The 15,939-nt window shown below is 38.4% G+C and overlaps 1 protein-coding gene across 2 annotated transcripts in view; it reads left to right on the top strand.

The window, feature by feature from the left end:
- The window catches only part of elp4 (elongator acetyltransferase complex subunit 4), a 222,454-nt gene that overhangs the window by 43,534 nt on the left and 162,981 nt on the right, over positions 1 to 15,939 (top strand). For both annotated transcript variants that reach the window (XM_059976123.1, XM_059976122.1), the window contains exon 5: positions 7,131 to 7,273. In XM_059976123.1, coding sequence (XP_059832106.1) covers positions 7,131 to 7,273 — 143 coding nt within the window. The remainder of the gene's footprint in view (positions 1 to 7,130; positions 7,274 to 15,939) is intronic.

Below are 15,939 nucleotides of genomic sequence, written 5' to 3'. Positions count from 1 at the left end.
TGATGGGGAGGGTTTTGCCAGTGATGGACTGGGCCGTATCCACTACTTTTAGAGGATTTTCCGTTCACTGCCATTGGTATTTCCATACCAGACTGTGATGTAGTCAGTGACTATACTCTACCACACACCTATAGAAGTTTATCAAAGTTTTAGATTTCATATCAAATCTTCGCAAACTTCTGAGGAAGTAGAGGGGCTGCTGTGCTCTCTTAGTAATTGCAATTATGTACCAGGCCCAGGACAGGTCCTCTGAAATCACAGCATGGAGGAATTTAAATTTCCACCTCTGTTCCCCCAATGAGAACTGGCTTATAGACGTCCCATTTCCTCCTCCTGAATTCAATAATCAGCTCCTTGGACTCGCTAACATTGAGTAAGAGGTTGTTGCTGTGGCACCACTCAATCTCCTTCCCATATATTGATTTGTTTCCACCTTTGATTCGGCCAACGACAGTGGTGTTGTCAGCAAACTTAAATATAGCACTGGATCTATGTTTAGCCACACAGTCGTATATGTAAACTGAGGAGAGCAGGCCCCCAACTTGTGAAAAAGACCAGGAACGTACTGACCATTCAGGTCTGATTTGTTCACCAGTTTATCTTTTTAAACATATTAAAATTTCAAACTCCGCCCTTTCAAGCAGTATGTTCCTCACCTTACCATTGGTTGGACGATTTTCTTTCTTCTGCTCCTTCCATCCATTGCTTTAAATCTATGTCCCAAGCTTTGGTCTTCCTACAGTGAAATAGGTCTTTATTGTCTTTTCTGTCTCAGGCATTTTATTTAATGTACCTCAATTAAACAACAAAACAGTGTCCTTTATACTGAAATTCTGCTATCCTGACGATATATTTGGGGATCTCTTCTGAATTCGCTCCTATGCTTCATCTGGACTGTGATTGACTCTTTGTTCTGATTAAGTTTAAAGAGAAATAGTATCTTTCCAATGTATAAAAGCATTTTTATACATTGTGGAGAATTCAGTTTTGTATTTTCTCTGGGAACTTCTGCTGTAAGCTATTTTAAATGTCAATAAATTGCAAACAGGAAGCTATTTCCCTGTAAAATTGTTAATTTAAGTTCTGTACATGAATAGTGAAATTATCAACTTCACACACAAACATATTAATAGGAGTCAATTATATTACAACCCCCTCCTTCACAAAATCTCCTTATTCCTTCATTTTCTTCCCTCCTCCCTACCATTAAAAAATGCCAGTGGCCAGCAGTCAGTAGGATGAAAGGAGGAAATCCTTGGCAAATATTATCTTTCACATGTTGTGAAGCTCTACTAGAAGTAGTCAAAAGACAAGTAGATGGGTGTGGATGCCTTTCTTTCCAACTTTGTGTGGCAGCGAATCAACTCCTTTTATGGCTGGAACAAAATGGGACACTGTGTTAGGAGGTTAATGTATTCTGCATACTTGAATTAATAATTTAAATTCACTTTACAGGGCATTGTTGTGTTAATAAGATCAAAAAAAAAACAGGTTATACACTTGGTAAGCATTCTTCCAAGGTCATAGATCAGGATACCAAAAACCATTACAGTATATGTCCAGTCTCAGGAAGCTAGTGGAAAGTAAAATGTAACTTTTAAAAAATGTTCAAAAATTCAGGCTAAAGAGACATTTTTTTAAATTATGTTGCTTATAGGACAAGCGTAATTTATCCCCAAAGTCACATTTCATCCATGCTTTGTGCTGGCTTTAGTCCATTTCACAGTGTGAAATTACTGGTACATATTTAGCAGAGGAGTACTGGTTCTACATGCCCTATTCAAATGTAAATAGCTTTTGGTTTCTTCATGTATTATCATAAAGTGCATACCAACTAAATAATTCATTTTGTTCAGACCTATTAATATAGCAGCATGTTACAAATTAAAATAAAATGTTTCATCTAAATGTATAAGTGAATAAATGTTTTTTAAAACTTAAATTAACCTCTGAAGCCCTCTCAACATAACTCAAAAGAATGCTGGTTATTTCAGAAGCTTTTCCAAAGTCGATAATTGAATGCATGAAGTTCATTTCTAAACTTTCAACGCAATTAGTTTTCCACTAATTTCTCACAGATTCTTTAGTAATCTAAAGAAAAGTGTTTACCTGTTAATCAATATTTTTGAGAAAAGCAGTACGGTTGTACTTACTGTGAACACATATCAGTGTTGAATTCCTCCTAAAGTGACATCAAAGGAGTTCTGCTTCCCATTCACCGTCCACACTTGCTTCAGTGGAATGGAGCTTCCTGATGTCACCTCAATGATATGTATTAGATTTTACAGTGATGAGGAGATAAACTAATACTTTTTTTCCAACTTTGAGGTTTTATCTTCAGTGTTTCACAGTGACAGAATCAAACATTTTATTTAGAGATAAAGTGCAGAACAGGCCCTTCTGGCCCAGTGAGCTGCTCTGCCCAGCAACCCACCTATTTAACACTACCCTGATTACAGGACAATTTACAATGACCAATTATCCTGCTAACTGGTGAACTATGGAAGGAAACCAGAGCACCTGGAGGAAACCTACACGGTTCACAGGGAGAACGTACAAACTTCTTAAAGGTGTGCTGGAATTGAACTCGGAACTGTGGAATGCCCCAAGTTGTAATACCATTGCTATCAACTAGTTCATAATAAACTTTGCTGAATTCATGCCCAAGTGTTTCAATTAAAAATGGGTATATATTTTACAGCTTCAATATATAATTGCCTGCAGTGATATACCATGGGTGGCAATGTAGTTTTGGTGCTTAGCCTAACACTTTACAGTGCCATCAGTAAGATTAGGGTTCAATTCCCACTGCTTTAAGTAAGGAGACAACATGGCTTTCCTCTGGTATTCCTCCTCATTCCAAAGATGGAGGAGTTAAAGGTTAATAAGTTGTGGACATGTTATGTTGGTGCCATAATCACGGCGACATTTGTGGGCTGCCCCCAGCACATCCTCGGACTCTGTTGGTAGTTAACGTAAACAACGCATTTTACCGTATGTTTCGATGTACGTGTGACAAGGCAAATCTACTTTATTTTCTATTCAATCTCCATGTTTCAGATGTGTACTTATATATCTTTGTTCTTGATATTTTTAAGGTTCAGGATTATGCTTTATTTCTTAATTGAGTTTTAAAATTTTTACTGCTGCCGTGTGGAAGTTTTCTGACCTAAGTAGTAGGTTATAACATGGAAAGCATATTAGCTTGCATTCATCCCATCTAAATTCTAAGTACTGCCACTAGAAAGCGAAACCCGCTACTGAATCAAATATGGTTGAACAAGATTTGACAGAGGTAGTATGATCTGTCAATTGGAAAGCACTGAATCAAGCAATTGACTTGCTTATCCATGTGCTAAATGAGTAAAGAAAGCACTTGAGAATGTATCAGCTTCATTGTCATAGCAATCTAATCATTGTGAAGATAACGTACAAGTGACATAAAATGACCGCAGGCTCAATAGCCCCCTTAAGGCCTACCAGCTAGTTCTTCCATGCTTGTAAGTCCCAGTTATTTCTACAGATAGTTGCACAAATCAGAAGCGATGTCAGGTTTAAAATTTAAATAAGCTCTTGAAACGTGAATGATTCATTGGCATTTATTGCAAAGGCGCTGCACTGTTATCTTGCAGATTGCTCTATAATGTAGACAGAAACATGTCCACTAGTGGCATACTCTGCAGGAGCTCTTAAAAACCAAAAAAAGTCCTTTTATCCAAGGTTACTAAAGTAACTGCAATTCATCTGTAAACAAAATTGTGGGATGCAAAAGCTTCTCAATGACATGTTTGTGTACTTGGGGCAATATATAAGCTGTCACAGCATGAAATCAATTTTCTGCCTAGGTTCATCTTGAATCTGAGATTTCTAACACATTAGTGTTGCAATTAGAAACATTTAGCAGCCGACAGTAGACTGAAAGCCAGCAGTCTGCTATCTGACAGCTTCTGCCTGTTCCCCTCTCCCTGCCATTCCATGCTTAAGCAGAGACGAGCACAAGTTGTATTGCCTTTAATAGTAAATTTATCAACTTTACAACTTCTGAGGAAAGAAAAGCTCTGCCCTAGCCATTCAACTAAGCCAGATTACTCGCAGCTAGTTATTTCAGGTAGGCCTTAGCAATCTTCCCACAGGGCCTGGGAATTTGTAAAGCGAGGCCTATTCACAACTCTCCAACACATAACATGCTTTTATTACACACTGTTTTATTATAGTAAGTTCTGTCCCCACCCAGCTTGTAGAAGCAGTACTCTTTCTTGTGAATTTAAAAAAATGGTTATCCCCCACCTTAATCCATATAGTGTTGTGGATTAAGGATACCAGTGTGCCCTGGGATTCTCTGAGTGGGTCCTAAAAACTTTGTTTCTTCTCTTTGCTGTCTTAGAAAATACTACTGGGGCCTCACTGAGGATTTGCATCTGAAATAGACTACCTGGTGCTTTCCTGAATGAAGACATCAGATCAAAGATCAGTTAGTCAGGGCCTTGCTAAAATGTCGAGGAGACTAGGATGTACACAATGAAAAGATGAGCTCTAGCAGAGAATGCAATAAAATCATTGTGATGGGTAATCCAGATAAAGGCCAGATTATACAGCCCAAAGAACAACTGCAATATAAAATGTTTTCAGTGGTTGCACTACAATACGCCAATAAATTCACTCTGCTGGGCTGGTTACAGCAGCCTTGCTTGTGAAAAATGGGTCTGTATTTACGCTGCAATCGTGATGAAATCAGTATAAATTAACTGGATGATGTCATTCAGAACTTCATAATCTACTTGAAAAATTCTTGAAGTGGTTACTTCTTTTGCATGTAACTTTTTTATTTAAAACATTTGTTTACTGACTTAAATACAGCACAGAGTACATCCTTCCAGCCCTTCAATCTGCAACCCCTGATTTAACCATAGCCTCATCTTGATACAATTTACAATGACCAATTAACCTACTGACTGGTATGTCTTTGGACTGCGGGATGAAACCGGAGCAGCCAGAGGATTCGCATGCAGTCATGGGGAGAACATACAAACTCCTTACAGACATTTATAGCTGCACGTGTGTGAAAAAGGCCTGGAGGATCATCAGGGAGTCCAGCCACCCCCATCACAAACTGTTTCAGCTGCTACCATCTGGCAAACTGTACTGCAACAGGCTCTGAAACAGCTTTTTCCACCAGGCCATTAGATTTATCAATACCCATTGAACTAATTGCATATCTGACTGTACATTGATTGGATTGTGTATCTGACTGCACATATATGTATATAAGACAATTATGTATACAATCTTAGTGTTTGGACAATATCCTCCCACATTTCCCCTCTTTATTGGTTGGACATTGCAATAGAGACACAACATAAAGATTTTTACTCCCTTGGATGTATGAAATAAAATAAACACATATACAAATATACCAGTTGTCTCAAAAAGTATCTTGATGCCAGGGACCTGGCCACGTCAGAAACATATCCTCTGTATTCATCTCCAGTACTGTATTTAAGACATAGGAGCAGAATTATGCCGTTCAGCCCATTGAGTCTGCTCCACTATTCCATCATTTTGATTTTTTATCCTACTCAACCCCATTCTCCTGCCTCCTCTTTGTAAGTTTTGATGATCTTACTAATCAAGAGCATATCAACCTCTGCTTTAATGCATCTAATGACGTGGCCTCCACAGCAGTCTATAGCAAATAATTCCTCAGATTCACCACCCCCTGGCTAAAGAAATTCCTCCTCATCTCTGTTCTAATAGGATGTCCTTGTATTCTGAAAGCTGTACCCTCCAGTCCTAGACTTCTCCCACTATAGGAACCATCCTCACCCACCCACTCTATCTAGGCCTCATATTCAATAGGTTTCAGCGACATCCCTTTCATTCTTCCAAACTCCAGAAACTACAGGCCCAGAATTATTCATTGCTCCTCATGTGTTAGCCCTTCCATTCCCAGAATCATTCTTGTGAACCTCCCTGGATCATCTCCAATGCCAGCACATCCTTTCTTAGATAAGAGGCCCAAAACTGCTCACAATCCTCCAAAGTGTAATCTAACCAATGCCTTTTGAAGCGTCAGCATTATATCCTTGCTTTTGTATTTTAGTCCTCTTGATATGAATTCTAACCTTGCATTTGCCTTCTTTACCAATGACTCAGCCTGCAAGCTGACCTTCAGGGAACCCTGCACAAGGATTCCCAAGTCCCTTCATGTCTGCCACACACTTTTGCAAATTAGTAAATTAGGGAAACTTCCAAATTTTCTTGCACATTTCCCAATCTCATAATGTGTCCAAGTGTTATTTTTGTATTGTAATCATGTAATCTGTAAAAAAGGTGATAGCTAATTTATGCACTATGAGGTGCCATAAACAGTACACCAGATGTTAAAAGAGGCATAACTATTGGCCACACACACAATATGCTGGAGGAACTCAACAGGTCAGGCAGTATCTGAGGGGAATAAACAGTCAACGTTTTAGGCCTAGACCCTCCAACAGGACTGGAAAGGAAAGGGGAAGAAGCCAGAATAAGGTGGCAGGGGAAAGGTGGCAAATGATAGGTGAGAATAGGCGAGTGAGAAGGTGGATGGGAACTATTGATCATCCAAGTTGTGAGAATTCACTGAAATCATTTTAACTAGTGCCACAGAATAATTTTTCATTCGCTATTCAAAAAATGGTAACTTTGCCAGTTTAACCTAGATTTTATGCCTGTGTCTGTATAGCAAGTTGTGAACTCTCAGTAATCTCGTTCAGACAAGCATGACACTTTCTAAAATTATACCCATCGTGACTGGCAGTTGTGCTTGACGTTCCTCAGTACAGTTTCTGCTCCTAGCAGACTGAATCACCTATGCTAATTCCAACCCAGTCATTAAGAAATCTTCAGTAAAACCATTAACTTTTCAAAAATAAATTATAACTATTATACATTACTGTGGCTACTATTATGTTTAATTATTCTTTGTGATTCTAATGTAAAACTAATATTCAACATAATTGAGTGTAGTATTTATTACAGAGCAAGCAAAGGTTTGTATTTAAATATTCCATCATGACATTTCCTTAAGTTAATTTAACTATGTTTTGAATGATTTCTACACGACTTTTAAAGTGGTGCTTTTCACTTGGCAGACAGCCTTGACATCCTCCTCCAGATTTGGTCATTATTACGATGTTTCTAAAATAATGAGTTCTGAACTTCAGCACTCAGTCAACTGCCACAGCTTTTTCCTACCCGAGGAAGTTCCATTGGATCCAGTAGATACTGAAATTGGGTAAGTACTTCACTTGATCATTGGATTTTATGTTGCCCAGAGTCCAAGTATCTAAATTCGTAATGCAGCACATTAGTGTTTTAACACACAGTTGATTCTTAATATTTATGAAAGGTTTTTCTGTTAATTGTGCAAAGTTATGTCTTCAGACATTACACTTGGAATATAGGCTAGATTTTTCATTTTCTTTTCTCATTCTGTCTACTTATTGCTTTGATAGTCTATAAAACCAAATTGTTCTAAACATTCAACAATCCAAATGTTGTTTTGAACTAATTTGCTTTCAAGACAAAACAGTATTAGCAGTTATAAAATTACTGCTTTTACTTAGGGTTTTACTTTTTACAAACTATTCTCTCTCTCTCTCTCTCTCTCTCTCTCTCTCTCTCTCTCTCCCTCTCTCCCTCCCTCTCCCTCTCCCTCTCCCTCTCCCTCTCCCTCTCCCTCTCCCTCTCCCTCTCCCTCTCTCTCTGTCTCTCTCTCCCTCCCCTCTCTCTCTCTCTCTCCTCCCCCCCTCTCTCTCTCTCCTCCCCCCCCTCTCTCTCCCCCCCCTCTCTCTCTCTCTCTCTCTCCAATCTGAAAATTGTTTCAGTTCCATGCTTGACTATATGAGTAAGTAATCTTGTTACACCTATCAGCATCTTCCTAAATAAAGTTTTGAGAAATGTTATAATTACTGATGGTCATAAAGGCAGGAAGAATTGATTTAATGATATCAAATTCTAAGTGTAACTGGGGTGTGACTTGAGGAAGAATTCTGTTCTGGTGAAGCTATGCTCTTCTGAAGATCCTTGCAGTGCCTGGGTGTTCTTTTGATTTATTTTCTGTACACTAGAGTTGCATCTGCAACCCTTTTGTAGTGGCATTTTGAGTTCTTTTTACCCAATTCATTTTGGGATTAACCACTCCCAATTCATTAGATCTTGAAGGAGGTAATAGAGATTTGAGGGGAGGAGCAAACTTTGTTAGAACAGATAATAATCCAATGACTACTGAAGTTTCTCACCAGTCCTTTTCATGGTGTACAACTTTATCAGCAAACTCCACAACACTCAGTAACATAAGAGATTCTGCAGATGCTAGAAATCTTGAGCTACACACAGAAAATACTGGAGGAACTCAGCAAGTCATGCAGCATATGTAGAAATTTCAGTCCTAATAAAGGGCCTTAACATCGAATGTTTATTCCAGAATTTTGTGTCTGTTCTACAAAACTTAATCATTGTTTGGTCTGTTGATTTCTGTTCCATTTAATAACCACTGCAAACTGTCTCTTCATCAATCACCTCCATTTATTGGGAGCCTTTAAGATTAAATAAATGTAAACCTGATTTCTTTTGCAATCTGGCTGACTGGCAGACCTGTTTAGTGCAGTGCATTTTTCCTAAAAGTTATTTCTTCATTATTTTTAAAGGTACTCAAATTATTCCAATACCAGAGTTATCATACAGATTTCAAACTGAGATTAGGATCAAGACAGTGCATTGCAAAACCAGATTCTTGATGATATACTGCCAATTCTAGGCAATTGCAAATGGTATTATGTTCAGTGGTTTTAGAAATAATGCAACTATAATCTGCATATGTAAAGCACCTTTAATATAGTTAACCATTACAGGATGCTAAATTCAACTCTGTATAGAACTATTTCTTTTATCTGTGGTCAGTTCCATTAATTTTCAGATGAATTTAATGCAGGGTCTATACAAGTAATAGTCCTAAAGCCACGGCTCTTCTCACATAATTAAGTTTCATACTTCTGCAGATTAATCTAAAATAATTCATAAAGCAGAATCAGGTTTATTATCACTGACCTGCCATAAAACTGTTGTTATATGCAATACATCAAATATACTGCAAGTTACAATAAGAAATATAAAAAAACACAAAATGCAAAATAGTGAGGTAGTGTTCATAGATTATAGATTGTTCAGAAATCTGACGACAGAGGAGAGAAGTTGTAAATGATATTTTATTCGTATAGTGCTGTATTGAACAGATTATCAGTAATTTATACTTAAATGAAATCAAGATGATCACTATTAACAATTCTGCTTATAGATGTTTTCATATTCTTCAAAAGTTAGGTTGACTTCATGTGAAAAATATTCTAGTCAAAATTAATAATGCATTATATAAAATTTAGTTTTATGTAATTTTCATATATTTGCATTGTTGTTCAATGCAGTTGCAGGCAGCTTGATGAGGTCATTCAGTGATCTATCTCCATTAGTGCTTCCCAATTAATGTGAAATGGAAATAGTCTTCTTTTGAGATTATTTTTCAGAGCTTTATTAGATTTAACTTGAGAAACTTGTTATTTGGAGGTTAATTATTAATTAAGAGCTAGATGTTGGTTAGAGACTCAACAACAGCTTATGTTTACGTGGTGAAAAAGTCCCAAAACGCTTCACAGAGGTACAATCAAAACACAGAGTATCAAAAGGTTTGGGGAGCAGTACCCAAAAGCTTCCATGTTGTTTAAAAAACTAGAGGAGGTTAAGACTCACGAGTGAATCTGCAGATTCTGGAAATAAATAAAAACACAAAATGCTGGCAGAACTCAGCAGGCCAGACAGCATCTATGGGAGGAGGTAGTGACGACGTTTCGGCTGTTTTTATTGCTGTAAAAAATGCTGTTTTTATTAGGAGGTTAAGACTACTAGAAAGGATATTCCAGAGCAGTAATCCCAGGCTTCTGAACAGACTAACATTAAGGTGATTAAAGGTGAATGGAGATTGATAGGATTGAAACAAATGGTTTGGGAGGGTGAATAGGATTGAGGGTAAGAATGGGCTGGGGTCTGAAATTATATATATATATATAGGGGTTTAAATAATAGCTATTAAGAGGGCTAAAAATCAGAATGGATAAGAAAGGCAGAAATTCTGGGTGAGCAAAACGTAGCTGAAGAATTTTTAAGAGCTCAAGATATCATATTGGTGAAGAATAGGGTACCAGCCAAGCATAGTGATTCCTGGAAAGGAGAAAAGGCACACATGAAGATTTCACCAGTGCTTAAATTAAGATGCTTAAGAGAGAAGATGGAAAACAAAACACATAATGATATTGAAAATGTTTGCTCTTTTTGATGAAGAGGCTATTGAGTCTGAAGTGCACTTTGAAAATAACACGCAGAAATTGTAAGCTCCAGAGTTAGTGGAGAAATGATAATGGCATTAAGAAAGCATAATTCCATTTGAACTTATTAAGATCTGTTGATGGGGAATGATTGCTCAAAGATCAATTATTGTATTTAGTTGTATTGCAGTTTTTCTTACCACAATAAATTTTCTTACCTGAAAGATAAACCAGAAACAAAACTTAATCTCTCATTTTCCAAAAGTTTCTAAATTAACTCTTGAAATATATACTCAGTGGACATTTTATTAGGTACAGAAGTGGAACCCAGTGTGGTCTTCTGCTGCTGTAACCCATCCACTTCAAGGTTCAATGTGTTATGTGTTCAGAGATGTTCTCCTGCACAGCACTGTTATAACACATGAGTTACTATTACCTTCCTGTCAGATTGAACCAGCCTGGCCATTCTCCTCAGAGCTTTCTCATTAACAAGGCGTTTTCACCACAGAACTGTTACTCGCTGTATGTTTTTATTTTTCACACAATTCTATCTAAACTCTAGAGACTGCTGTGCATGAAAGCCCCAGGAGATCAGCAATTTTTGAGATACTCAAACCACCACGTCTAGCACCAACAATCATTCCACTTTCAAAGTCACTTTGATTATATTTCTTTCCCATTCTGATGTTTGGTCTGAACAACAACTGACCATATCTGCATGCTTTTATACATTGAGTTGCTGTCACATAATTGCTGATTAGATATTTGTATTAATGAGCAGGTATACGGGTGTACCTAATAAATATAACTGTGTATATTTCCTGAATGCTAGTTTTGTTTAATGGGAAAATGTGGTCATTTAACTTTCATTGGATAATGTACTCAGTATGAAGAAATGTGAGTTTGGTGTGACTAGGATTCACTTCTTTATACAGTATGATTAACGTACCCTAATGTCTGGTGCTTTGTTTCCTACTGTTGCTTGCTAGAAGAATGTTTCCAGAGCTAATACCACACATTGCAGCATCTTCCTTAAAAGCTGTGACCTGTGCTCTGTCATTCAGCTCAAATAAAAATGAACAGATCATGTTCTCCATCATGGTTGTCATGAATAAAAGAACTTTAGGCTTTTCTCAATTCAGCTTTCTGCAGTCAAGAAACCACAGTACAGGAGCTGGCAACAATCTAGCATTCTTTTTAATACTGATGGCCAGGATACAAAAATCATTTTTATAGAGTAGCTGGATTGTTATTCTGAGCTAACAAGAAAACGGTGAATTCCAGAAGTGTTAAACAAATATTGAAAATCAATCATAATCACAGATATTACTTTTCCATTGAAAGCATATATAAACTATCCAGAAGATTGGTATTACGAGTTTTCTCAAGACGTCACTTGGAAATGTTTCATTGTAAATGACCCATGCCATTCTTAACCAAAGTACTTGGTCATTTTATTTTCTTCCCTTATGGCAAAATTTCTGCAGTATTTCAAAGTTTATGTTTGTACTTCTATTGAGAAAATAATAATGTGGAAAATTCCATGCGGTTTTATGTATAGAAAGCTATCTATTCATTGCAAAACTTGCATATGTTAGAAATGAATTCTGCCCCTCTCCATTAACACATTTGGTCCCATATATTAACACTTAAAATTCTCAGTGGAAATATAGGATGGCAATCTAATAAAAAAGGTGATAATTATTTAAAATGGAGATATTTCATTTAGAAAAAAATATTCGCACTTATTTTTACAAAATATTATGAACACATTTATCCTCTTACTATATTAACAGTCAATGTTCACTAAAAAAATTCTTCAGGTTGCTTTATTGCTGGTTAAAATATGACCAGGTAAATCATTTTGATTTTTACTTTGAGGTTTTAGAGTCAAATGTTCTCAATGTTACTAGAAACTATTTAAGGTTGTAAGATTGATGTAATAACCTTCAATATAAAAAGTGCTAAGAAGATAAACAATAGAAACAATTCAGGAGGGAAATATATGAGTTATAAAAGGAAGCATAACACCCAGGTATTAAAAGGTACTCATTGGAACAGAGAACAGAACATCTAGAGACAAAATATATGATATTCTATTGGAGGAAGAACTAAGCACATTGCAGCTAACTTTAGTAGAGAAGCTGAGAAAATGTGCTGAAAAATGGAAGATGGAACTTAATCAGAATCAAAATCCTTTTTAATATTACTGGCATACGTTGTGAAATTTGATAACTTTACAGCAGCAATACAATGGAATACATGATACTATGGAACCAAGTACCCATGATGAAGCAGACTAATATCACAAGTTTCTGCAACTTTCTTCGATCTTCTGCAGCAGCCCAACACCCCCACCCATACCAGATGGTGATGCAGCCAGTCAAATGCTCTCATTGGTACATTTGCAGAAGTTTTCAATTGTTTTAGTTGACAATCCTAACAAGTATGTGAAGAGCAAGAGGATAAGACATGAAAGAATAGGACCTATCATGTGTGACAGTGGGAAAGTGTGTATGGAACCGGAGAAATAGTAGAGGTACTTAATGAATACTTCAGTATTCACTACGGAAAAGGATCTTAGTGATTGTAGTGATGACTTGCAGCAGACTGAAAAGCTTGAGCATGTTGATATTAAGAAAGAGGATGTGCTGGAGCTTTTGGAAAGCATCAAGTTAGATAAGTCACCGGGACCAGACAAGATGTACCCCAGGCTACTGTGGGAGGCGAGGGAGGAGATTGCTGAGCCTCTGGCGATGATCTTTGCACCACCAATAGGGACAGGAGAGGTTCCGGAAGATTGGAGGTTTGTGGATGTTGTTCCTTTATTCAAGAAAGGGAGTAGAGATAGCCCAGGAACTTATAGACCTATGAGTCTTACTTCAGTGATTGGTAAGTTGATGGAGAAGATCCTGAAGGCAGGATTTATGAACATTTGGAGAGGTATAATATGATTAGGAGTAGTCAGCATGGCTTTGTCGAGGATAGGTCGTGCCTTATGAGCCTGATCGAATTTTTTGAGGATGTGACTAAACACATTAATGAAGGAAGAGCAGTAAATGTAGTGTATATGGATTTCAGCAAGGCATTTGTTAAGGTACCCCATGCAAGGCTTATTGAGAAAGTAAGGAGGAGTGGGATCCAAGGAGACATTGCTTTGTGGATCCAGAACTGGCTTGCCCACAGAAGGCAAAGAGTCGTTGTAGACGTGTCATATTCTGCATGGTGGTCGGTCACCAGTAGAGTGCCTCAGGGATCTGTTCTGGGACCCTTACTCTTCGTGATTTTTACAAATGACCTGGATGAGGAAGTGGAGGGATGGGTTAGTAAGTTTACTGATGACACAAAGGTTGGAAGTGTTGTGGATAGTGTGGAGGGCTGTCAGAGGTTACAGCAGGACATTGATAGGATGCAAAACTGGGCTGAGAAGTGGCAGATGGAGTTCAACCCAGATAAGTGTGAAGTGGTTCATTTTGGTAGGTGAAATATGATGGCAGAATATAGGTAAATGATAAGACTCTTGGCAGTGTGGAGGATCAGAGGGATCTTGGGGTCCAAATCCATAGGACGCTCAAAGCAGCTGCGTAGGTTGACTCTGTGGTTAAGAAAGCGTACGGCATATTGGCCTTCATCAATTGTGGAATTGAATTTAGGAGCCAAGAGGTAATGTTGCAGCTATATAGGACCCTAGTCAGACCCCACTTGGAATACTGTGCTCAGTTCTGGTCACCTCACTACAGGAAGGATGTGGAAGCGATAGAAAGGGTGCAGAGGAGATTTGCAAGGATGTTGCCTGGATTGGGGAGCATGCCTTCTGAGAATAGTTTGAGTGAACTCGGCCTTTTCTCCTTGGAGTGAAGGAGGATGAGAGACGACCTGATAGAGGTGTACAAGATGATGAGAGGCATTAATCGTGTAAATAGTCAGAGGATTTTTCCCAGGGCTGAAATGGTTGTCACAAGAGGACAAAGGTTTAAGGTGCTGGGGAGTAGGTTACAGAGGAGATGTCAGGGGTAAGTTTATTACTCAGAGAGTGGTGAGTGCGTGGAATGGGCTGCCGGCAACAGTGGTGGAGGCAGATATGATAGGGTCTTTTAAGAAGCTTTTAGATAGGTACATGGAGTTTAGTAAAATAGAGGGCTATAGGTAAGCCTAGTAATTTCTAAGGTTCGGCTCAACTTTGTGGGCCAAAGGGCCTGTATTGTGCTGTAGTTTTTCTGTGTTTCTATGTTTCTAAGTTTAAAGTGGTGCACTTTGGTGGGACCAACCTGGATGTTATGTTGCCTCCCAGCTGCCAGGGTCTGGAACGTCTCAAATTGTGTCCACAACATCTCGGGGGGGTGGGGGGGGGGGGGAGAGGGAGAGCAGCCCAGTACATATTGATACCAATGATACAGGAAGGGAAAGCAAAGAGGTCCTGAAGAGAGAACTCAGAGAGCTGGCCAGAATGCTGAGAAGCAGGACTTCCAGGGTAGTAATTTCTGGATTACTACCTGTGCCATGCACCAGTGATGGCAGGAACAGGATGATTTCGCAGATAAATGTGTAGCCAAGAAGCTGGTGCGGGAGGCAGGGCTTTGGGTTCTTGGATCACTCGGGTCTCTTCTGGGTGAGGTATGACTGTACCAATGAGGCAGGTTGCACCTGTAGTATGCTGTCAATCTGTTAGGAAGGGCAGACAAATAATAGAACAAAATTACAGCTAGCAGGGTGAATATCAGAGCATTAGGGATGCAGAATCAAAAAGGGTAGCAAATACAGTACTAAAGTGTTATATCTCAATGCTCCGAATATATAAGAAGTAAGTTGGAGTGTTGGATATGATGTTGTGGCCATTACTGAATTGTGGCTGATGGTGGTTATAGTTGGGAACAGAATGTCCAAGGTTACACATTTTATTGAAAGGTTAGGAAGGTGGGCAGAGGGGGTGGCATTGCTCTGCTGGTAAAGAATGGCATCAAATCATGAGAAAGATGTGACATAGGATCAGAAGATGGTGAACCCATGCGGATTGAGTTGGGAAACTGCAAGTGTAAAGGGACCCTGATGGGATTGGACTACAGATTATAACTGGAAATAGAAAAGGACAGTGTTATGATACTCATGCAAATTTTCAGCATGCAGGTTGACTGGGAAAATCAGGTTGGTAATGGATCTCAAGAAAATGAATTTGTTGAATACCTACAAGATGGCTTTTTAGAGCAGTTTGTCATTGAGCCTACTAGGGGATTAGCTATACTGAATTAGGTGTTATGTAATGAACTGGAGGTGATTAGGGAACTTAAGGTAAAGGAACCCTGAGGAGGCAGTGATCACAATATGATTGAATTCAACTTGAAATTTGTTAGGGGGAAAGTAAAGTCTGAAGTAGCAGTATTTCAGAGGAGTAAAGGAAATTACAGTGCTATGAGAGAAGATTTGGCCAAAGTAAATTAAAAGGAGCTGCTGGCAGGGATGACAGCAGAGAAGCAGTGGCTTGAGTTTCTGGGCAAAATGAGAAAGGTGAAAGATAGAAGTATTCCAAAAACAAAGAAATACTGAACTGGCAAAATAGTACAACCTTGGCTGACAAGGGAAGTCAAGG

Source organism: Hypanus sabinus, chromosome 7 (genome assembly GCF_030144855.1).
Source record: "Hypanus sabinus isolate sHypSab1 chromosome 7, sHypSab1.hap1, whole genome shotgun sequence".
NCBI lineage: Eukaryota > Metazoa > Chordata > Chondrichthyes > Myliobatiformes > Dasyatidae > Hypanus > Hypanus sabinus.
The sequence above is the reverse complement of the archived record's forward strand: the minus strand, read 5'-3'. Positions and strand labels throughout refer to the sequence as shown.